Source organism: Pezoporus occidentalis, unplaced genomic scaffold (genome assembly GCF_034315485.1).
Source record: "Pezoporus occidentalis ecotype Australia unplaced genomic scaffold, CSIRO_AGI_Poc_V1 ctg121, whole genome shotgun sequence".
Classification (NCBI taxonomy): Eukaryota; Metazoa; Chordata; class Aves; order Psittaciformes; family Psittacidae; genus Pezoporus; species Pezoporus occidentalis.
The window spans coordinates 2,772,653-2,795,975 of record NW_026913006.1 but is presented as its reverse complement, the minus strand read 5'-3'; the positions used below and the strand labels follow the sequence as shown (position 1 = coordinate 2,795,975).

The 23,323-nt window shown below is 40.1% G+C and overlaps 1 protein-coding gene across 5 annotated transcripts in view; it reads right to left on the bottom strand.

The window, feature by feature from the left end:
• The window catches only part of ANO1 (anoctamin 1), an 82,875-nt gene that overhangs the window by 21,228 nt on the left and 38,324 nt on the right, over window positions 1–23,323 (bottom strand). For 2 of the 5 annotated variants that reach the window (XM_062607271.1, XM_062607266.1), the window contains exons 4-15: window positions 22,352–22,450; window positions 20,573–20,724; window positions 18,951–19,005; window positions 16,990–17,041; window positions 14,104–14,169; window positions 13,563–13,618; window positions 12,075–12,116; window positions 8,537–8,601; window positions 7,837–7,971; window positions 6,461–6,621; window positions 2,700–2,782; window positions 702–713 (exon numbers count right to left, since the gene is read on the bottom strand). In XM_062607271.1, the coding sequence (XP_062463255.1) occupies window positions 702–713; window positions 2,700–2,782; window positions 6,461–6,621; window positions 7,837–7,971; window positions 8,537–8,601; window positions 12,075–12,116; window positions 13,563–13,618; window positions 14,104–14,169; window positions 16,990–17,041; window positions 18,951–19,005; window positions 20,573–20,724; window positions 22,352–22,450 (978 nt within the window). The remainder of the gene's footprint in view (window positions 1–701; window positions 714–2,699; window positions 2,783–6,460; window positions 6,622–7,836; window positions 7,972–8,536; window positions 8,602–12,074; window positions 12,117–13,562; window positions 13,619–14,103; window positions 14,170–16,989; window positions 17,042–18,950; window positions 19,006–20,572; window positions 20,725–22,351; window positions 22,451–23,323) is intronic. The other 3 variants (XM_062607268.1, XM_062607267.1, XM_062607270.1) reach the window with 3 other exon arrangements.

Here is a 23,323-nt window from a genome sequence, read left to right as displayed (position 1 = left end):
TTCTTGGTGATTTCCAAATTTTCTAACTTAATTCCAGTTCCCTCGGTATGCCATTCACAGCTCTAGAGCGGCAACTACAGAATGATTTGGACTCACTACCACACACCTAGTTGCAATGCTATGGAGATTAAATTTAATACCTGAGAGTATAGAGCACAACCTGCAGATATCATGGTTCATATCGAGTAACATTATGATTGGATTTTAATTCTCTTTTTGATATAAATTAGAGTTTGCATATCATTGACTGTAATTTCAGTGAGGGGAACAGTTATCTGCTGTAAGTATATAAATACTGGGCTTTGGGATCTCAGAAAATTGTCCATTTGGGGTCTTTGCCTAATCCGGTTTGGGACAGCATCCACAGATTACCCAGGGTGTTGAAGTAGAGGATGTAGGAAGCACTCAGAAGTAAGAGTCAGCCAAAAGATTCAGACAGATTCACAGATTCAGAATTCACGATAATTTTGCATTTACAAAAGACTCAGAATTCACAAGTATGCATTGGATGGGAAACAGAATGGAGTTGAAAAAAGTCTGAACAAGTGGAGAAGGGGAGGGTATAAAGACAAAGAAATCAGTGGGAGGTCTAAAGAAAATCTGATGCTCGAAAAAGAAGAGGTGAAGATCAAAAGTTGCATTCATCAGTGGACATGTAATAAAAAAGGCAAGAGCAATTAAAAACAAAATGTTTTCCAAACCTTGACTGCCTCCTTCAGGAAACCAGAAAAAAACATGAAAAACAAGGGAAAAAAAAATAAAAACAAAAAACAAAAAACAAGAAACAAAAATTTGATTACAGAATGTTGCAGATCATATTGGACTTACATTTTAAAAATCACATGAAACAAGCATATTTACAGTGGATGGCTAGACACTACCAGAAAATACCAGTTTACTCCTTTTCTATATTATTTAATAATATTACTGTAAGTATTGTATAGAATCCCAGACTGGTTTGTGTTGGAAGGGACCTTAAAGCTCATCCAGTCCCAACCCCCTGCTATGGGCAGGGACACCTTCCACTAGACCAGGTTGCTCCAAGCCGTGTCCAGCCTGGCCTTGAACACTGCCAGGGATGAGGCAGCCACAGCTACTCTGGGCAACCTGTGCCAGCGCCTCAGCACCCTCACAGGGAAGAACTTCTGCCTAAGAGCTCACCTCAGTCTCCCCTCTGTCAGGGTAAAGCCATTCCCCCTTGTCCGGTCCCTACAGGCTCTTGTAAAGGTATAAACTAGTTGTCCCTAAAAACACCAGAAGATGAGACACTTTGGGATTTTGCCTATCCTTTGAAACCCTCATTCTTCAACATATTACTAGCTAAAGTATCACCCAAATCAGCATAGGAGGGGCTTAAATTAATTGCCTAATCAATGACTTTATTATCTAGCACTGACTACACAAAATAAAGCATAAAATATACTGTATTAACAGCTGCTGGTTTTGTGGTGTAGAGCTCTGAACTCAGACATGAACGGAACAGACATCAGAAAGATACAGTTAATCCTTTCTACTTTCATTCATGCTAACAGCAAGTTACCAAAAATAACAGAGCAGTATAGTATCCAAGAAATAAATCCCTATAGGCTCTCCCAGGAAAATAGGTATGATCTAGCTAAGCATGCCTAAATATATTATGAAGGAGATAAACATATGAAGAGGAAATAATTCAAGAAGAAAAATTCTGGGGGTGAGTGGAACAAGAACTGTGCCAGGCTTTTCAAGTTGCACAGTGTTAAACCCAGGGCTCATGAGGTTCCTAGTTTCACGTGAGCAATATTTGTTGTGTATCTATTTAGAACATCTAGAGATATGACAAGGGCAGTCATACTTCTTTTAATAATAACAACAGTAAGAAAAGAGCCAGCAGCCAGCCAACAACATATGACAGGAAAATGGATGGGCTTCTACCACCTCTTAAGTGCAGTAAGTCTAGGGCAAGACTATCCTATAGTCCAGGAAAGTATCTCCTTCTTTGTAAAGTGATAACGTTAAAGACGAAAAGGTGGGATACACCTTCTCAGCTGGCTAAGGATTTTCCCTCCTTTTCTTCTAAAACTTCATTGATTTTTAAGACTTTTTTTCCTTACAGATTCAGCCTTTTCCCCTTCATTCAATTCAGTACATGTAGTATAAACCTGGCTAGGGATATTATTGTTTTTGTTTTAGCCAACACAAAAAATCCATCACCTCTGCACTGTGTTCCTCCTGTTTCCCCAAGCCCACATGTCTGGAAATATTTTCTTAGGTATTTTCCAAGTCAGGGCTTGATCCTGCATTGTTAACAGGAATTTTTCAGTGGTGTTTTTCTTTTACAGTGCTGTAACTTTACCAGCTTCAGAATGTTCATTTCTGATTTACAGCAGTGTGAGCTGAATGAGGTCCTTAACTGTTAGCACCCTGACATCAGCACAGCAGTGAGGTCTGAGCTGTATATTCCATGCTAGGCGTTACCCAACTACACACTTTAGGGTTGGATTTTATGGCTATACAATTATATTTCTATGGCTACAAGATGTACTAATCATACGCTTGCTATAAAAACCTCAAATAGTTCATGTACAGAGAATTTCCTTTCTTCTAAATGACTCAACCGCCCCAAGAGCTGTTCCCCGTGAAGCAATGTCTATCAGCTCAGGGCAAGGAGCTATGGGTAACGCCACAGTGGAAGTCAAAGAGCCAGAACTGAAAGGACAAACCTCCTCCTCTTCAAACCCAGTCAGGTCCCACCTGTAGTTGAGACGCATCTGTTTTCTCTTCCAGTGTTCCATAAAGGTGGCAGCTGAAACAACAGTTTAATAATTAGTTTGACATTTTTACCACTGGGATTTGTCTTAGGAGGCATGCTAGCCACGCTCCAGATTGCCTCAGGTCTGAGGACGTGCAATATTGTGTCATATCCCACAGGTTATCTTAGTTTTTATTACTGTTTTATTCACCATTAATATCTTCTACCTAGGAAATACTGATGTGCTAGGAGCCAAACTTTGTATCTAGGTAAGCTAAAAGAAAGGGCATTTGTTACATCCACAGCTTTACGTAGAAAGATGCCTACGACTTTTCAGAGGTCTAAGAAACCCAAACTTACTGAAATATTTGTTGGTGTGACTAATGATATTGTTGGTCTTCATCTGCATATAACTCCATCTGTAAGTCCAAACAAACCTCTGTTTTATCTGTATGAAATATGAATTGTATAACTAGCCTTGTACTGGTGGTACAGTTATTCCCTCAAAGACATCAAGATAAAGCATTTTGATATTGTCATAATTATATCCATCTAGTGGTCTTCATAGCATGGCTATCTCTAATCATCACACCCAAACCCAAATACTCATGACAGTGTGAAAGCTGCATGTAAGCATGCTATTAAAGAGAAAGGCTTTAAGGGTTTTTATCATTAAAACACTAATTTTCTTTTTGATGGAGAAGACTGACAGACAAGAAACCTCATTCAAGCAATTCTCGAGTCCAAATGAATGACTGAGGTCTGTATCAGTCTATCTATCTGCCCCTGACGCTAATCAAATTTTCAGAGGACACATTTAGATGCTAGGAATACAAAACTGCTGTATAATAAGTGATTATGGAAGAGACAAGTCTACCAAGAAATGGTGTTCCCAGAGGAGTTTCCTGCGGTGAGTATTAACAGATGTGCTCAGAAACATTCATTTCCAGAAAAAACAGAGGCAGGGAGAGGGTAAGAAAGCTGAATAAAGAGGAAAGGACATCCTCATGACTGGAACCAGGCAAGGGTCATGACATTCATGTGCTTTCCGAGCAAAACTCTCTGCGCAAAACTTACAACTGAACCTCTTTATAAATGATTGGCTTCCTATAAACTGGGATGTCCCTAGCAGTGTTTTAAGAGGGTCTGTGTCATTGTCATGGACTCACCTTCCCTCTCCCCACCACTAGCAATTCTCACACTGGGGTCTGCAACTTCGACAGTGGAAAGAGGGAAAATGAAGATGTCGTTTCTTAGTGCTACTCAAAGTCCTTCTGTAGCACAGACTTATACCAATGCAAAATGAAAAGGCTGCATCTGAAACCCAGCCAGCCCATTCCAAAAGTTCCCAGTGAACATGCCAGGTAGTGATGCCACTTTGCCAAGTCCACCTGCATCATCACATTTCATCTGGGCCCATACGCATAAGTGGAACTTAAAAATTCCCCATGGTTACTGTCCAGATGATCTTATCCAGATTCTCTGACATTTTTAATGCTGTTCAATACCAAACAGCACTGGGCCACAGTCCATGTTTGATGTTGAACTTCTGACCAGGGCTCAGTTCACTGCTATAGCTGTTTTAATGCTCGTGTGAGTGAAGTTTTCCAGGGTGTTACAATACCACCAGGATACAAAGAAAGCCTGGACAAATGTTTGCTCACAATCATACCCCTGAACGTGGGCTCATTTTCTTGCTATGCGAAGGAGGAAACCCAAGAAACCTCCTCTTCCTCAACTCTTCGACTGCACATGAACCTAATAAAACTTCTCTTTATGGGCAGAGATGCTCACAAACAGCACCAGAGACTCCATGTGTGCCTATGTTTAGAGACAGATAGTTTTGATTGAGACTACTTCCTTAGAACATAAAGTGCTCATTTCATTTTTATTTTAAACCATTTAGACAGGAAATTTCCACTAACCCAATTCAAAACTATGTGGACAAAGTCCTGAATTCAAAATGACCTCTTTGAAACAACATTTGAGTTTATATGGTATTGTACCACAATAAAATTTTATGTTGACCCTGAAAAACTTGAGGGATTTCACATCCCACTCCTAAGCTCTCTCAAATATTAAGCCTGCTTCTGTATAGAGCACAGAAACTGGCTTCTGCCAATGTGCCTTACTTTGCCCAAGAATGTAAAAATAAGGATGGATGGACCCCTAGTTGTTTGCTAAGGAAAGGGAGGGAAACAGCGTTACTTTTTGAACAACAGTATTATATGCCAAGAGTCATGTGGAATTCACTTTAACGGTAAATAAGGGAGACCAAAACCAATACTTGACTCTCTATATGGGAGAATAAGACTATTTAAAGTCTCTGACACTGCATCCTGCTTTGGGGTGTATCGCATTTCTCCCTGTATGCTACACGGCAAGATGATGATCTGTAAGATAGTGATCCCTCCTCTCTTCTGTGAAGCTAGTTGAGTTCAACTTCCCAGACCCACTTCCCAGCTTTCCCTCCGAACCTGCCATGCTCCAACTCCAGAGTTCTCAAAATCCCTCTGCAGGACTCTCCTTGTTCTTTTCCTTATGGTACTTGATAATGCTGTTAGCACTTCATCATTATGTCATTATCTCAAATGGAGACCTTGATCAAAATTATGTTGAATGGTACTAAAATCAGTTCAGATGAATGGTAATGTAAGAATGGTTCCCTACATACTAGAACAAGTAAAAACTCAGGCTATAGTTTTCAGATTAAATATAAGCCAAAACCAGTTATTTGCTAACTCTGTACAGGAAGGGCAAACATCATCTTGTGCTGCTCTCCCTGTCTCTGGGAATATGTGGCCAAACTGCTAAACTGGTGGAAACAACACACATTTTCCTGTTCTCTGAAGCCTCTATAGGGCTGCCAGTTACAAATACAAGTTTTGAACCCCATCAGTTTCCATTTATCTTAACAGGCCATCTTGGTCCCCAGCGAAGATGACTGGAGGCTCCTCTCCTCCAGCACCCATGCTGGAGGAACCATGCACCCCATGGGGGTCTCCTTGGGGGAGGAGAAAAGCCCTCAATAACCATTACTGAAGACAAATATTTCATGAGAGGGTTAATATTTTTTAACCAAGCTTGACAGACATGCCAAAAAATGTTAAAGTGACATGCTCAAAGTGCAAGGGCAGACAGCATCCAGAAAAATACCTCTAATGCCACCATTCTTGCTTCATAGTCTACATGCATGATGTCTGCCTGCTTAATTGCATCTCAGAACAGACTCAGGAATCAATGTTGGTTTCTCCTGAGACTCCAAAGGCCATTACACTTCCCTGTGGAGCCCTCCCCTCAGCCCTGGAGTACATTAATGTATTTCTTCTGTAATGGTCTAAAGTGGAAGCTGGCTCTGCAAATAGGTTTGGGTTATTTATTTATATATTTGTGTTTTGGCAAGCTGTGCAATCCCGTTAATGAAATTTTGACATACCATACAGCAGTTTTATGACAGATTCCTAACAGTTTCATTTGACATTCATCTCAAGCAACTTTGTGAATTTTAGCTTTCAGTCCAGAACATACATTTGGGGGTGACAGTTTCATGGGGAAATAAAAAAAAAAATGGAAAGAAAAAAAAAATGGAAAGGAAAAAAAATTAGGAAAGACAAAAAAAAGATGTTATTCATATAATTAACTGCCTATAAATAAACTGCTTTATCTCTTCTGTTTCTTCCTGTTGTATTCTAAAAAATTAAAAACTTAACATGAAGGCATGTATCTTCTTACCCCAGAGAGCCATGAAGACTGAGAAGAAGACAGTTGCAGGGTTATCAAACAGATGACTTGCACGAGCAGTTGCACAAGCAGAACTCATCTTCCAGTAACTGCATGTTCTGTCACACAAGGGACACATGGTGATGTTGTTTCTCTGGTCACACATTTCCATACTGCAAAGAAGCAACAAGACAGAGAAAAAGCATGGTCATTTTGGCTCCATCTTCCATGTTCCACTGCTCTTTCTTCCTTTGCACAGCATCTGCTTCTGGTTTGTAGGCCCAGCAGATCCTACCCTCCCAGTGCTTCCCAGCTCTTGCTCCAGCAAGCAGCTCTGCTCACAACCTAGCCCATTGTAGAGGCTGAAATCCTCACACAAGGCTGCTGTCTTCCTCCATCCCCAGCCCTACTTGTTTTCCAGGGAATAGGAGAGATGCAGTATGAGATGCATAGGGCTCTATGCTCTTTACTATAGGATCTTACAGTAAAAAAAAAAATAAATCTTGAAATTAAACATCATTCTGGTTTTGAAATACTAACTACAGCAGTAGATAAAGGACAAGGAAAGTGCTGAGGATCAAGAGTCTGGAGTTCAACCAACTTCTCTTCTATGCACTCCATCTGTGAAACAGCAACAGCAACCCTCCCTTTGACTTTCTTCAGCTGCTGGAAGCAGTACAAAGCAATCTTAGTGAACAAAAAAAAACATCTATTTTTTGATATCCATTATCTGCTTTGTTACTCAGGGCTTATGGTTGCAGTACAAACTGTGTAATTTTCATCTTCAGATGATGATACAAGCAGGGCAAATAATGCTAAACCATAGGGCTTTAAGAACATTATAATACAAAACTTACTAAAATGAAAAATAGTACAATGTCAAGATTTTGTTTATCTGATCACAGTGGCTTATTTAAGGCATATATATTCTTGATTCATCTTTATGTCACACAATGCCTTCTGCAGCATTTTATGATGGCAAGCACTAAATCCTGTCATTAGCAGTATTTTGTGGTTTGTTTTAACATAATGAACTGAGTTAGGGGAAAAAAAAACACCAACCACCTGCGCAACCGGCCAAGAATTATTTTTAGCACATCAATGCAAATTGCACAAGTCAATTTAACAATAAATGCTAATGATTTAAAACCGTGCTGCAGCTCTGTTGCCTACTCTTAGCCCTTGAGAGTGCTCCATAGCTTGCTGCCAGCAGGAATCAGTGGACTGCAAACTCGCCATGGGCAGGGACACCTTCCACTAGACCAAGTTGCTCCAAGCCCCATCCAAGCTGGCCTTGAACACTTCAGTAACAAAACATTTCTAGAGAAAGGTACCTTTGAGATTCTAGTGTCCTCTGATAATAGAACTGGTTTATTTCTTTAGTTTACCTAGGTATATTCTCATCCACTGTTGCACAGCCATATAGGAAAACGATAATCCCAACAACTGAAGCTGGAATAAGCATCTGTGTATAAACTCCCAGCCAGGCAAAATATAGTCCAATCTTCTCTCCAAAGTACTTTCTGAAATACATTTTAAAAAGAGAATTGAGAGAGATAAATATTTTCTATTTCTTAAAATATAACATGGCTAAAATTATGAAATGCAGCTGGATTAAGCATGAACAAAGTAAGAGGCAGTGACCTGTGGGAATTTTTGTCTTCTCAGAGGACTTTCTTTCTCATGATGCTTGGAGTTAATCCAGCGATAGAGGCACCATGAAAGTAAATCAGTCAGACTAGTAATTTTTTCCCCTGTGTTTCTGCTGTGTAAATTGGTATCTTTGGATCTTCTGTGAGTAAATCCTCCTAAAAAAGCACTACATTTTCTTCAGAGAATCTCAGCTCTCACCATGAGCAGACAAAATTCATTAAAAATATATCCCCTGCAAGCTTCCACACTAGGTGGGATACATCAGTGTGCCTCTAAACTCACAGAAAACTCCTTTTCTCCCAGTGAATGTCTCATTCTCTGGAATCCCCCAGGGTGGCACTGAAGGCAGCATCCCTGTGGGGACAAACACAAGCATCACCATGCACAGGTTCAGTGTTCCCCATGGAAACATGACAGGAAGGGCTGAACTCTCACCTCACCAGGTCGATTGGCTGGTACTTGTAAAAGACACCGTAGCTTGCCCACTCCTCACACAGGAGCTGTGAAACAGAAAGGCAAAAGAGAAAGCTAAAGCAATTGGACATGAACATTTTCTCTTTTGGGCCCAGCAAACTGCAGAGCCCAGGCTGCGGATCTGGTTTTACCACTTTGTGGTTTCAACTCATCATCTGCCAATACACGCAGAGTGCATTAAGTATTAAAAACAAATTTGCTGATTGGGCATGCTGTAATACAGTGATGAATTCGAGTACATTAAAAGGCTCTTCAGCAACTGGATTGATGGATAACTATAGCAGGGACAGGGAGAGTAGTCCTGATTTTATGATCTGTAGAAGGTATCTAGCAGAATGGATGTGAAAGATAGACATGCTTTGACTTAGAAGACAAAAAATAAAATCTAGAATGAACTGTTTTGTTTTCACTATACAAGCTAGTATATTCATCATCCATCAAGAGGTGCTGTGCAGAGGCGCCTCAAAGGCTGCATTTAGGAGGTTTTCAGCTTTAAAACTAACAGAAGACAATGATTTCCACTTATCCTTTTGGTTAGGATAGAGGCCAAGGAAAACAATGATCCCCATTAGTGATTTATAAAATTGAGTCCCTCACAAAAATAGATTCCTCCGAGACCTTCAATTTAACTTTTACTTCATAAAATACATAAATAGTGCTTCTCAGATCTGATTTTTTCTTAATTCAGTTCAGCTAACAGAGTGAACAAGAAGTAAGCGTGCATACAAAAATACTAGAGAAGACAAACTGTGCTCGCTGGCCACCCAGCCATCACCTCCTCTGTGGAACAGGGGGAAAAAAAGCTTGACATCTGCTTGTGAAGTGAAGTCTCCCTTCGCTGCTTTTCTCCCTGCTTCAACACAGTGACATGAACTGGGTAGCAGGTAGTAGTTAGTTCCTAACTACTGATATTTCAGAGAGATGCTTTGATGGTCACTTCCATTTTCATTAATTTATCTAGCTACTTTTCTCAAGTGTAATAGCATAAACTGACTAGTGCTGAAGTATTCATTTTCATCAAGCATTGGGTAAAAAAAGCAAAAGAAAAAAAGGGCAGAAAAATTCAGAGCTTGGTTATACAAGCATCCAGCAGTGTGTGAGGGCTGCACACCCAGCCCAGATGTGGAAGATACTATAACAGGGAATCAAGACCTAAACCAGTTCATAGAATCCAACACCGCTTTGTGCTGGAAGGGACCTTAAAACTCATTCAGTTCCAACCCCCTGCCACATGCAGGGACACCTTCCACTAGACCAGGTTGCTCCAAGCCCCATCCAACCTGGCCTTGAACACTGCCAGGGATGGGGCAGCCGCAGCTTCTCTGTGTAACCTCTGCCAGTGCCTCACCACCTCATAGTGAAGAGTATATTAAGATTAATCTTGTTCATAGAAGAATAGACCAAACAGGATGTTTTTGTTTCAGTCGGTAGGCTATTTTATCATGAGAAGCTCGACAGATGTCAGCCTCCTACATCTCTCCAGTGAAAAGCCACGCTGCTGCCTGGGTCCATTCCTACTTCTTGCCTTTTATCACAGAGAGGTCATGCAGCCAACAGCATTTCTAGAGCAGTTCTGCAATCCTCCTGCCAAAGCACTCACACAAACTTTCCAAGCTGAACTGCTGTGCTTCTTGTGCAAATGAATTAAATCATTCAAAGTATTACACCTTCTTTACTTTTACAGAAATACCACATCAAAATCCAAGTGGAGCGTGGATTTTGCCTAGCAAATTTTGTTTTTATTCTGTTTTAAGTTTCTTTCAACCATATTTTCCAACAGTTTAAGGCCAGCTACCTATGCCTGGGAAACAGTTAATAATTTGGGACGCCTCAACATCCTTGTGCACTATTATTATTTATTTTTACTTCATTTTTACAAGCTAAGTTTGTGCTAGCTATGAGATTTTTTTTTTGTGACCTAAACTGGTCAGGCATATCAGAAAAATGCTAAACTAAGGAGATTTTGCATCAGTGCCATGTTTTAGATTTGTACAACATTCAAACTAAATTTGTGCCTAAAGTACAAATAAATTCTCTCATTTATCCTGATATTTATCAGCCTGATATTCAAAGCACAGCCTCAAAGATCAGTGAACAAGCCCTAAATATTTACTTCCTTTCTATGCCTCAAATCTTGAATTTTGTTTTTAAAAAAGGCACAAGCTTGGCCTAGCACTGGATTAGATTAAAGAAAGCTTCAAGAAACCAGAAGAGACGTGCCAAAACACACCAAAAGATTATTTGAGGCAACTGGAGTCAAAAGCCAAGGTGCACATTTCCAAACACAGAGCGAACTTGTGAAATGAGTGAACTTGTGAAGTTTGAAAAGTTAGTAATAGAGATGATAACTCAGATACTTTAATAAAACATGGACTTTCATCCTATTTTTGGCTGAGCAATGCGTTGCTTAATAATGAAATGACAGGTATGTGGTATTTTTATCACAAATCAATAGAGGTGGGGAGTGAAAATAAAAGTTGCTGTCTTTTGATGAGCCATTTGCACATTAAGAACCAGAAGACCTTCAATTTTGGGTACCTATTTTTATACGACCAACCTGAAGGGCTTTAGATGAGCTTTTCCTACAACCTGAATGTTCACAGCATTTCTTTGGAGATGTGACCATAAAACAAACTGTAAAGTTTCAAGTCTAAAAACCTGACATAAATGGCACCCAAATTTAGTGGCTCCTTCTGGGAGAACTGGTTATAATACCTCTACTTTAGACTGTGTGTGATGCACAGACAAAAAGCCTCTCTTCTTTACAGAAGTGCGACCGGGAGTATGTAGAAATTGTATTAAAGTATTGAATCAACATTTCTGGAAAGGGTGAAAGAATTGCTTTTTCTCACAGAAATATTACCTTCTAATAATTCCTACTCATTTTACCACAATAAATTTCTTTCAGTGTACAGACAATAAAAACACAATTTCAACCCCAGACTTAAGCCAAAAGTGACGCAATGCAGCAGTACACATCCATGGGGCAGTTCCTGGCTGAGCAGCCCACATTAAAGCTTTGCCGAGAATGTCTTATTTCTGATAAATATTCAACCTTTATCTCTCCCAATAACTTTTATGCTTATGTTTTCAACTGCCACCCTTATGTCCCCACCAGTTCTGAACCTCACACTCCAGATCACAGCACATTAATTCAGCAGAGGTTGCAGTGTTGAGCCCAGAGCTCGCCATGGAGCGCAGCAGGATTTATGTCAGATACAGATACCAGAATACAATTAAGCGTATTCTCATCAGAGCTGGTCCAAAATTACACCATCTGAACTTCAGGAGTTCTACGTCATTGCTGTCAGTACTCTTACCAACATGGCAAGAAATGTAACATTATAAAAGACCATATTTGGTCAAATTTAAACTTTGGAAAATACTGTATTTCTACTACTTGGCATTTAGTGGCTTTTCTTTTTGGTGGTATTCCAACAGGTGACTCCTCAGGCTGGGACCCCTGCAAATACATTAAACCCCCTTGATATCAACTTACTTTTCTATCATTAGGTTCAATATTTTCACCTTCATAGTCACCCTTGAAAAGAAAAAAACAACAGAAAATGTGCGTCAGTAGTGAGTCTCATCCAGAACTGCTTTGCATCTTGCATACCCATGTATCCCACTCACTTAATGCATCAAAACCAGAAAAAGCAATCTGTAAAATAATGCTGTATTTTAGGAGGTCATTTGTCATAGCACACTTTGTCTTCTGTTGGCAGGCACATTAAGAAAGAGTAATAACATCTGTCACTGGGGCAAAAGAAATGAATAAGTGATAAAGGTGGCCTAAAAATGTCAAGGGAAAGGATGTGGTATTGCCATAGTATTTGAGGTTCAGCTCAGTCCACTTAAAAAAGAAGAGACCAGCTGGGAGAGCTGATCCTTATCTAGACTCTCCAAACACTCAGGGCTGATTAGATTTCAGGTTTTAATTTGGAGCTATTTTTAAATATGATAAAGGAGTAAACCAAGACAATAACTTATATACAAGACTATCAGTAGCTGTCTAAAGACGTGAGACATGTACATGCAGAGAAGTTATTTAACCTTTCTCGATTTCTAAGCAGTAATGGTGTAGTTTAAGAATGTCTGACATTTATGATAAACATCAGGCAGATAAAAAGGCCGTTCTGATCTCAGCTACACCGAGATAAAACACTTGTGGAACCATGCAAAAACAGTGTGAATGTGGGGAGCAGACAACTAGGAAGACATACTTCATCTTCACATCCCATGCCAGAAAAATGGCTCTTCTATGCTCACACAGCCAGCACATTGTGACTGGCACGACTGCCACACCACCTTGAAATCTGCCAAGCCTCGCTGTAAGGGTCTAGTTAAGAGCAAGTGTGTTTGTCAGTTCCAGTTGAACCTGTGCATCTCTGGCAGGATCAAGTAGGAGTGCCACCAAAATTCCCTCCCTCTCTCTAACCCTCTCAATAAACACTACAGTTAAACACACTCTTGACATCTTACTCAACTGCTCAAAAGCAGACTTCAACAGGAAGAAGGTCTGCAGGCACATCCAGTCCCACGAAAGATGTCACTTCAAAGTCTTGCTTATGGTTCTTATTGTCTCCGTACTTGCAAGGAGGATGCCAGGGAGATGTGTATGAGGGAACTAGCCACTTGCTGCCCCAGGAATAAATATGTTTCCTAGCACTGATGCCAGGGATTGTGGGTGCAGAAGGTCAGCAAATAACAGAAGCATTTCATTTGCTAAGCCACCAAAACAACTCTTCTAATGTTACATTCAAATGTCAGTTATGATCATCAGAGGCAGAACAAAGGTGGGGGATTCATTAAAAGCAAGCAGAACGATGGAAACAACCTGCAGAGGTTACTGCAGTCATGATACAATCAAGCAGGAGGTCATGCCCAAAAACACTCATGTTTGAGATAATGCCATTAATACATAACACATTAAGGATTTCTTAGTGTCAGGTAGTAGACATGTAAAATATATTGCAAGATCACTTACATCATGCAAAGGATATGCAGCACTGTAAACTCCATTGGCAAGCAGGCTGGTGATCCCTTAAAAAATAAAGACATAATAGTTATTTATAATTTTGAGATGAGACAGTCTCACTTTATCATCCTTCCTAAAGATTTCCCTCAACAGTCAGATAATGATTTTCCTGCCATCTCATTCCTTTCCATGTAGTTTCATTTTTAATCATATAGGTTATTAAATACAACTCATTTTATGAAATGGGAAACTGCAGAGAGCAAGAGGAAGTCATATATATTTGAGAATCAAGAATTAGTAGCCAATGACTTGAAATGAGTCATTAAAATAAATTGCATTTTTTGAAAAGTCAGTTTGATTGAAGGGCAAGCCTGCAGATTTGAAAGTGTGTAGCAGAAGGCTGGATCACATGAAGAATATGGCTGGAATTGATGGCATATGGGAATACGCATACGCACGCATCATCCACACAAAGTGTTGAATTCAGATTTCAGATTGATTAGAGAAATTGTAGGGAAAGCCTTTGCAAAGACCTTGGCGTAATACTCACCATATTTACCACATTTTCGTCTTTTATTTAAAAGGGTAGCTTCCTTCTTTCTTCCCTCTCCTTTCCCTGTTTATACATCCGTTTATTAGTGACATGCATGAGGCTGAAAGCAATTAATGCTTCATCTATAAAATGTATGTGTCAGAAGGGACTTTGAGGAGTCCTGCTTTCCCAGGTGTGGTATTGCTCCCTAACTTGGGGCCAGAGTACAGGTGGATTGCGAGGACTTAACATGTAAGTTTGGAGGAGCACAACAGTGAGGGGCTCCCGAAGGTCACTTGGCTGGAATTGGACCTTTGAGGGCTGTAGCCCTCAAAGGGAGAGCATGAGAGAAGTAATGTGGTACACTACGACATTACTTCTTTGATGTTCTCGCTGCAGCTGCTAGCACTAATAGAGCTACTTCCAATTATGGTGTATTACCCGCATCTGAAGGTGCCGTGTTATCCGTGAAGATCTATTTGGGGATTTAACATATCAGTCTTGGGTGCTGAATCAGACTAAGTCAAGTACTTAATGAAACATTAGGCAGAAGTTCTTCCCTGTGAGGGTGGTGAGGCACTGGCACAGGCTGCCCAGAGAAGCTGTGGCTGCCCCATTCCTGGCAGTGTTTAAGGCCAGGTTGGACGGGCTTGGAGCAACCTGGTTCAGTGGAAGGTGTCCCTGCCTGTGGCTGGGGGTTGGAACTGGATGAGCTTTAAGGTCCCTTCCAGCCCAAACTATTCTATGATTCTATACTTATCTTTGTGCAAGGCTAAGTTCATTAATGCAAAATATATATGGCATCTTGGAGAATTTAAAAGGACTTAGAAAAACTAAAGAAAAACGATGTACTACAGTGTGCTCCATGTTGCCCATCAGTTCATTGATAAGAGCGTGGGATTAGATTTGGAGGACCAGTGACTATGAACCAGGAAACAGCTAACTGAACAGTGGGTTCCTGAGACTTTTTTGATTGTTCTTGAAATGAGAATTTTTCAAGTTCCTGACCATTTTTGAAATACTAATCACCTACTGGAGGAACTGCTCCAGGAGTGCTCAGTATCTTGCAGTACCATTGATTTTCAAAGTCCTATATAAGATTACAATAGCACTATGAATTGCCTGCAAATGTCTCCACATATCTGCAGAAACAACTAGTAGGGCTGTGAGACCAAGAGCTACATAGTACCCTTCTACATCTTAGCATTTAACAATAAAGGCACATTGATATTTTCACACATTTTCATACTAAACAACAAGGACTGCAGTGTTCACTAGGCAGCTGTCTTTTTCCTGCTGGGCAGAAACGTTGCAGCATTATCTGTGTTTGCTCAAATCTGTTTGCCACCTTTGCTGGGTTGTAACCCAGCATTCCAGTGCTGGAACGCAAAGGACCTGATTGAGTTAGGCTGAGTGTACCCATAGATGGGCTAGCCTAATAACATTTTATTAGGTATACTGTGTGGCCTTGCTAATCTCAGAATGATTCAGGAATCCTAACACCTTACCTTCCTTTAGCCTCTACCCTATTCAACTAATCTCTAATGTGTTTCCCATTTCTGGACACACACAAAAAAGAAAGATAAAAATAAATAAATCGAGTTAACCAATTACAAAGCAAGAATTCAAACTGAGCTGTATGACCTTCCCCTTTCAAGAGTGCAAATTTCCAATGAAAATGAGCCAGCACCAGGCTCAAAAAAGGTCCTGAAAGTCACAGATTAATTTGGATTTCACATGCTACAGGGAAGCAGTTCTGTTAATACTGGCTGAACACCAAAATTTAGTATATATAAGGACTCAACAATTGTACATTGTATTTTGTTACTTCAATAGAAAAGTCAAAGCATGGAAGTAATTTCTGGCATAATTATTCTTCTATTATTTGATGTATTTCTAAGCAGCTCATGGGTCAATATTGAACAGAACTACCTGTAATTCAAGTTCCCATTGTTTTACTTAAGCGCTTGTAGGCAAATAAGTACCATAACAGATTCCAACAGTTATCAAACATTTTCTCACATACATTTTTCTCTTACAAATTTGTTTCTATTCACTTACTGTTAAGAAGCTTGGATCTGAAGGAATTCATCCTTCTACATTCTATGATTTGGTTTATCATTAACTATTTATTAACTCTGGTCCGACAGTCAAGTATACACCTATCTATCATAATACACATAAAATCAAGTTTCTAAGTGCCAACAAATCTTTAAGGTGACTTGATTTGCAATTCATGCTTACCTGCATTATGAATTTAGTTTTTACAGTGAAGCCCTAAGGCTGAAATCCTAAAAGCGACTTGCCATGGCAGTACAAACTTCACACTCACTGACTTGCAACAACTGCTCTAAGGGCTAAGAGATATGCCAACTTTCAGTCCATGCCTTAGTCCTTGGCTGTTTAATCTGGGTCATCTCAGTTCCATTTAGGACAGTGTTTGGGGCAGTCATCAATTAAGACCATTCCATTTAAGTCACTGAAAGGCAATCCCATGATAAAAATGTAAGGTTCCTACTTAGAAGGAATGAACCAAGACACAGACCTTCACTGCAGTTATTGAAATTCATGGTAATACTCTCATCCACACCAGTATGTGCAAAATTGCACCAATGCAGAGCAGGTATCAGCCACAGGTTTATATCACTATCCAGTCCTGCTGCAAAGGACCCAACTAACATCTGCAGGGCCTATACGCTCACCATTTAATTTAGAGTTGAACCTATAAATTCACATTTGAAAAAAATCCAAATGGCTACATTAATTAAATTAAATTTCCAAATAAAACAATTATATCCACATACATCAAATTAGAGAGCAGGGAAAAACCTAAACTCCACAGCTTGCAATTATTTTCAATACCTGAAAACAGTATCGCTCTTAGAGCTAAATGAAGTTCCTTACCCATGCTGTATTTTGCTTTGGTACATGTCGTTCTTTTCAATATTTCATAAACCTATAGAATTAAAATAAAAGAAATGAAAGGGTTACTTCAGATACTGCCAGTGAAAAGCATGATCTTTTTGTATACAGCTCAAACATTGGCAAAAACACAATGCCGATGAAGTCATCATTCTTTAATAAAAGTCTTGGTATTCAGAAGAGCAGGGCTTAAAGATTTCCATGCAAGAGAGAAATGCTTAACAAAATAAGCAGCTACCAACATAACTGATTGTAGGAAACAGAGAAACATATAACCTGTCACATATCAGAAATGCTGGTTTTGCTCATGGTAGACATCGATCACTGATCAAAAGCCCTCTTATACCAGGACCACGTGGTGTGCTGGACCAGTTCTTCCCTCACCTCTGATGGCACAAGCTGGCTTCAACCCAAGGAACTCAGCAGAGCTTCAGGCTCCTAACATATCCACAGCATGCAGCTGTTCATCAGAAACTGGACTAACACAGGCTGACCTTAAAACTTCTGAGTTTGCACAACCTCAGTGGCAAAAGGGATGTATTTATTTTAGGATTTATTGCATTTATTGTTAAATAGCCTTTGCACATCTCACCATCCTGCCCAAGCAGCGAAGCTTTCAGCCACTCTTGTGCTTTTAGGCAAGCACTATATCGGTGTGAGGCTGGCTGGGGAGAGGGCACTAGGGCACTCAAAGGCACCTGCTGCCCATTGCCTGGCCTGCCAGAGGAATCAGGGACCAGTTTCCTTTGGGATGACCACTAATCCATGCACTAACTTGATTGCCACCCAATTTCCAGAGGAAAGAAAACGAGTGAGGGCATGCAGAGCAAGCCCCACAGCTCATCTGTCTGTCATCATCTTGGAGCTCCATGAGTTCAAGGGCTGTCACAGAGATTTCCAGTTATATAATGTATATTTTTATTTTAAATAAGTGAAAGGTCCTTGGCTTAGCTTCTATTCATCAAAGACCCACAGGCAGTGATTAGATTCCTGTTCATTTTGGAGTGGGTGAAAGGGTCAATATTTGCACTGTGGTTTAAAAATACCTATGAGAAAGGCAGAACAGAACTTTAAAGAAAGAAGAACACAAAGGATAAAATGATGCTTGGGAAACATTCAACATGTCTTCTATTACTGGGTGACTTACAGGGGTTTCACACAAAGCAACATACTACCAGCATTTTTGTTATCTGCCCAGTGTTCCTTGACCAGTTTACAAAACCCCCATCTTTCCTCTTCCTCCCAGCCTCTGCTACGAGCTCCTTTTGTTTCAGTTAGTTTTGCTCACCCTCTTGTTCTACAGTGCCATTTTGTCTTGCCGTCATTCCCAGCTTGTTGCCATGAAATTTAACTCTTCATGTGCTCCCTTAAGTTTCTTGTACTTACAACGGTTTTTAACATACAATTGGACATATAAAAGAAAGTCTACAAACAAAAGCTGTTTTTTTTTGGTTTTTTTTTTTTGTTGTTTTTGGATCTCAACTGAAATCCTTTATCACAACTAAATCAATTCAATGTTTGTCTTTTTGTTTTTGATAAAAGCATGCTCACAGTCACATTCCAATGCACTGATTAGCAGCAGTGGAATGGGGCAAAGAGTCCACATTATACTTGAAATGTGTTGCAGCAAGTCTGCTTGTCATGGACCCTTCTGACTGCCCTGGATTTCATATGGGCTGGATTGCAATTCCCCCCTCAGTGGCTATAAAAGAGGCTGCTCCTTCTTCCCCACTCCATTTTATGTTCTGTAAGTCACAAGAAAGCACTGAAATGTAGTTTGTGGTATCATATTCCTGTCCTAGCCTTGATTTCTTGTTTAATTACAAAAGGAGAAGTCCTGAACTAGCACTGAAGAAGTAGAAAGACCCTAGAGCTGGCAAAGGGGTTATTAACTCCACGACTAAGGCAATACGCCCCATACATTATTTATATATGGTACTTACTATAGTGCTCCTTGTTTTGCTGTCAAAGAAGGAATCTCTGTCAGACAAATCAAATCTGTTAAAAGATTAGAAGAAAGCCCATTAGGTTAAAAAAGAAAAAAAAAAAAGACAGTAATTTTCTGCTTTTGTTGTTCACTTCGATATTTCTATTGTTCCTGTGGATCTCCCATAGCTAATATTGAAGAACAGCTTGTAGAAACCTCTTTAAAAAGAAAGTACATCTCAACTGTCATATTTTAAAGAGTTCGCCAGTTATATATTTCTAGGTTTTTCCATACAAAAGAGACTGTTGATGCTCATTGAAGAATTCCCAACCACTGCTGGCCTTGAATTTTCCTAACAATCTTTACATCTTGTCTGTACATCAAACCCTGTGAGGCCGCTCTTGCCTCCCTTATTCAGCACAGACACACGTAGGATCACTTTAAAAAGCCACCACTGCAAAAAGCATAAGGTACATCCACACCTAACCTAAGGAGCACCTTTGGGGCCATCTCCTTAGCTGCAGGAACATCCTACATGCAAGTCCAAGAACTTGTCAAATGCCACAAACATTTCCTGGCCCAACTAACACACACAACTACATCAGTGTTCTGCATCTCTTGATTAAAAACTAAAACCCCTTTATGTACCATGAAGAAATCCTGCCCTAGGACTGTTATTTGTTCCAGCTGGCACAAACATAAACACAACCTTCAAAGCTTCTCCTTTGGGATGCTGGCCAAGGAAGAGGAGCCGTAAAGCAATCCAGGGCAGTCAAAACTTTGGCTAGGCCTCACCTTATGATTTTTTCTTACACCCACATTCACAGCTTAATCTTTCTGATTAGAAATCGAAGGCAAAGCTACCACCAACTTCATCACGTTTCCAAAGACAAGGCCTGGTTGACAGAACATGTCTGAGCTCCCCATACCGGATGACTGAAATGATTCTGGAATTTATCAACCCACATCTTTGGCTACAGGTTTCACCAAGCATTTTGTTTTACATGGAAAAGAGACTACTGCAAATCACATTACAAATCATGTTTGGCAAGTCAAAGAGTTGATATGTAGAATTACACAGATATGCATTATATATCACAATAGTAGCTAAACCACACAGATTTCACAAGAGGGGCTCTACAAGCCTCATTCCTCAACAGTGAGTAAAAAGAAAAAAGTATATTTACTGCAAAACGGAAATATTCTTTATAATAATCACAGAATCCCAGACTGGTTTGGGCGGGAAGGGACCTTAAAGCTCATCCAGTTTCAATCTGCTGCCATGGGCAGGAACACCTTCCACTAGACCAGGTCCCTCCAAGCCCCGTCCAACCTGGCCTTGAACACTGCCAAGGATGGGCAGCCACAGCTTCTCTGGACACCCTGTGCCAGCGTCTCAGCACCCTCACAGGGAAGAACTTCTGCCTAAGAGCTCATCTCAATCTCCCCTCTGTCAGGTTAAAGCCATTCCCCCTCGTCCTCTCTTTACAGGCCCTTGTCCAAATCTCCTGTCCAGATTTCTTCTAATCCCTAAGAAAGTGCTGGCATTCATTTTCCCTGTCACCTTTTGGTGCCTTAGCTACTAGCAGAAAGGCTGGAACCTCTTGACATAGACATTTACAGAAAGCTTTCACTTACAAGTGCTGCTTCTCCCTGGAGAAGGGGTAGGAGAGGCGCTTCACTGTCTGAGGTTTGTGTTCTGCTACTTTTGGCTGGATGGGTTCTGTTATTTTTTGAACGACAGAATTAATCTTTTTCAGAAGACCGTGGGTCTGATTGATCTGATACATCTGAGTGGGCAAAGAGAAAAACAGTAAAACTTGCTTTTTGCTTACCCTTAAATGATAGTGAACTGTAAGGAATAAACCGTCAATTACATGAATACATCACAATAAATTATCAAGAAGTATAGCTTACCTTCTTGAAAGCATTCAGAAAGACAGAGATGGATGGGAAAACCAAACCAAACATCACAATAAATTATCAAGAAGTATAGCTTACCTTCTTGAAAAGATTCAGAAAGACAGAGATGGATGGGAAAACCAAACCAAAGCAAGCAGAGGAAGGCTACTGCTCTTCTTCTGAGCCAAAACATGGCCTGTGTTTGATTCCAAATAATCAGACTGAGATGTGCAATGGACATACAATCAGCACTGGCTCCTGAGACACCAGCTCCTTTGGCATTTACTATTTTCATTGTGCAATGGGACAAAGAAATGAAGGAGTCACTGAGTCCCTGTGCAAAACAGCGGAAGTTGGTCTCCTCTCTCAGGGGGCTTTCCTGGGGATATTGTGCAGGTTTCAGGAGTTTCCCCTTTTCCATATAAAGGAACCACAACATCTTGAATTGCAACTGCAATTCTGTAGCACTAAATGCAGAAATTGTGTGCAGGTCACAGAAGAGGATTTTACAGGCTTCTCTCTCTGAGCCACAAAAACTACTTGCAGAGTCAGGGCCAGACTCCCACTGCAGGAAGATGCTTGTGTGGAAATAAGGCTTTAGGGGTCTGAAGGTGTTCTCAGGCACATCACTTCTCCTGGGCAATGCCTGCAGGGCTCGGTGACCTCTTTCACACTCAGTAAAAAGCCCCACAGAATGCCCATATAACTTCTCTTTTGTGGCAAAGCAGCTTTAACCACAGGATCACAACAGACATTTTTTTATCTTATTGTGCTTTTGATTAAAATCAGTGGCGAATGAGGCAATAACGGGGATTAATCTGAAATCCAAACCAAAAGTATGGCTTTAGTGTTGTAACAACTGACGCTGGGCTTTATGACTGTCTCTTGCTCCATTATAGACTTCCCTCTGTAGTCTGGAACGTGCACTTAGTAAGTGTTTAAATATTAATCCATCTCTAAGCTATGCTCAGTGAACAGGTAGCAATCTATCACAGATGAATTAGAACTGATGAAAATACACTGTCATTTCTTTAATGATACTTCAAATCTTCTGAAAGGTAATTTATTTTGCGGTACAGTAGTCCCGACTCCTGTAAACATGACTAATGATGTATACGACTATTCACTAAACCCCGCAAGACTGCAAATTGTTACCCTCATAATCATTTTTAGCAGTCCAGTGTTTCGGGTGAGGAAAAAGCCTCTGAAACACACACAGAAATGTCATCATCAGTTGCAACCTCTTCTTTTAAAACACACTGTGAGGATGAGGCATCATATGAGATAACTCCCACTGTGTACAGGTACCTGCCAGGAATTCTGGATTTCCATTTCTCCTTCCATTTATTCTTTCTGTGTTCCTGAGTAAGCAAGCCTGTGGCACTTACTTTCTGTACAGATTAGTTAACTATTTTAAAAACACTTATGAGAAGAAAAGTCCATGTTTATAAGTTGCTCAGAGATATGTTTAAACTATACCTTCCAGAGGAGCAAAAAAAGAAAATCAGGACTTACCTTTTTTGTAGGCATCTTAAGCTTAAGAAATTCAGCCTCTCGACACAACACATTCCACGGTGCATGTATTTTTATGAATCCAATCCCATGGATTTTAGTCTTTAAAGAAAAAAGCAAGAGGTTACTGAAGAAAAGAAACTAGATATTTTTCCCCTTGTGTTTCACAAGTATTTCAGGAACAAACTATTGTTACTATTACCACCAACACAATAAATCTCCTTCGTTTGGGACAGCTAGTTTCTAACAACAGAACAATCACTGAACTACACTGAGCTGCTATAAAATTTGACTCAAAAATGCTATTGTCTTCCAGAACAATTACCACAAGGTTAAACAGATCAAAATGGTTTGGGAAATAAAAGCTAAATGACTATGGACACAAATACAGACTAAGGCAGTTAAATCTGAAGTACAGGCATCCAGCCAAATGGTATGATTTCTTGAGTGTGTTGAGCTGAAAGAATCCCTGCTGCCTCCTAAGAGCTGCTCAGTGTCGCAGAGGATCAGAACTGCAGGAAGAAAGCAGTCTCAAGTACAGAAGCGAACATCTCCATTAAAACACAAAAGATTTTAATTAGGAAAACTAATTAGAATTAAACAAAAAAAAAATTAAAAAAGGAGCAAAGTTAATGATAATGTTCACCTGCATCCCACAAGTTCTCTAAGCTGAATTTTGTTCCCGACACTCTCACATGCACCTGTATTGACTCCTAAGGAGTCAATAATTTCAAAGGAGTCATAATTTCAAAGCCACTGGAGAAATTACATTAAACTAGCAGGCACTCAGCAAACAGAAGATCAAGAAGCTTGAATGAATCTTTCTAATCTCACTGCTCTGTCAATTCAGGCAGTAATTATAATAACTAGCTTTCATGCAGCAACATTCCACACTGGCTTTCTAGAAATCAGTTACTCAGAGGTCATAAATAACTGCCAGGCTTCTCATAGGGCACGGCTTCCAAATCACCTTCG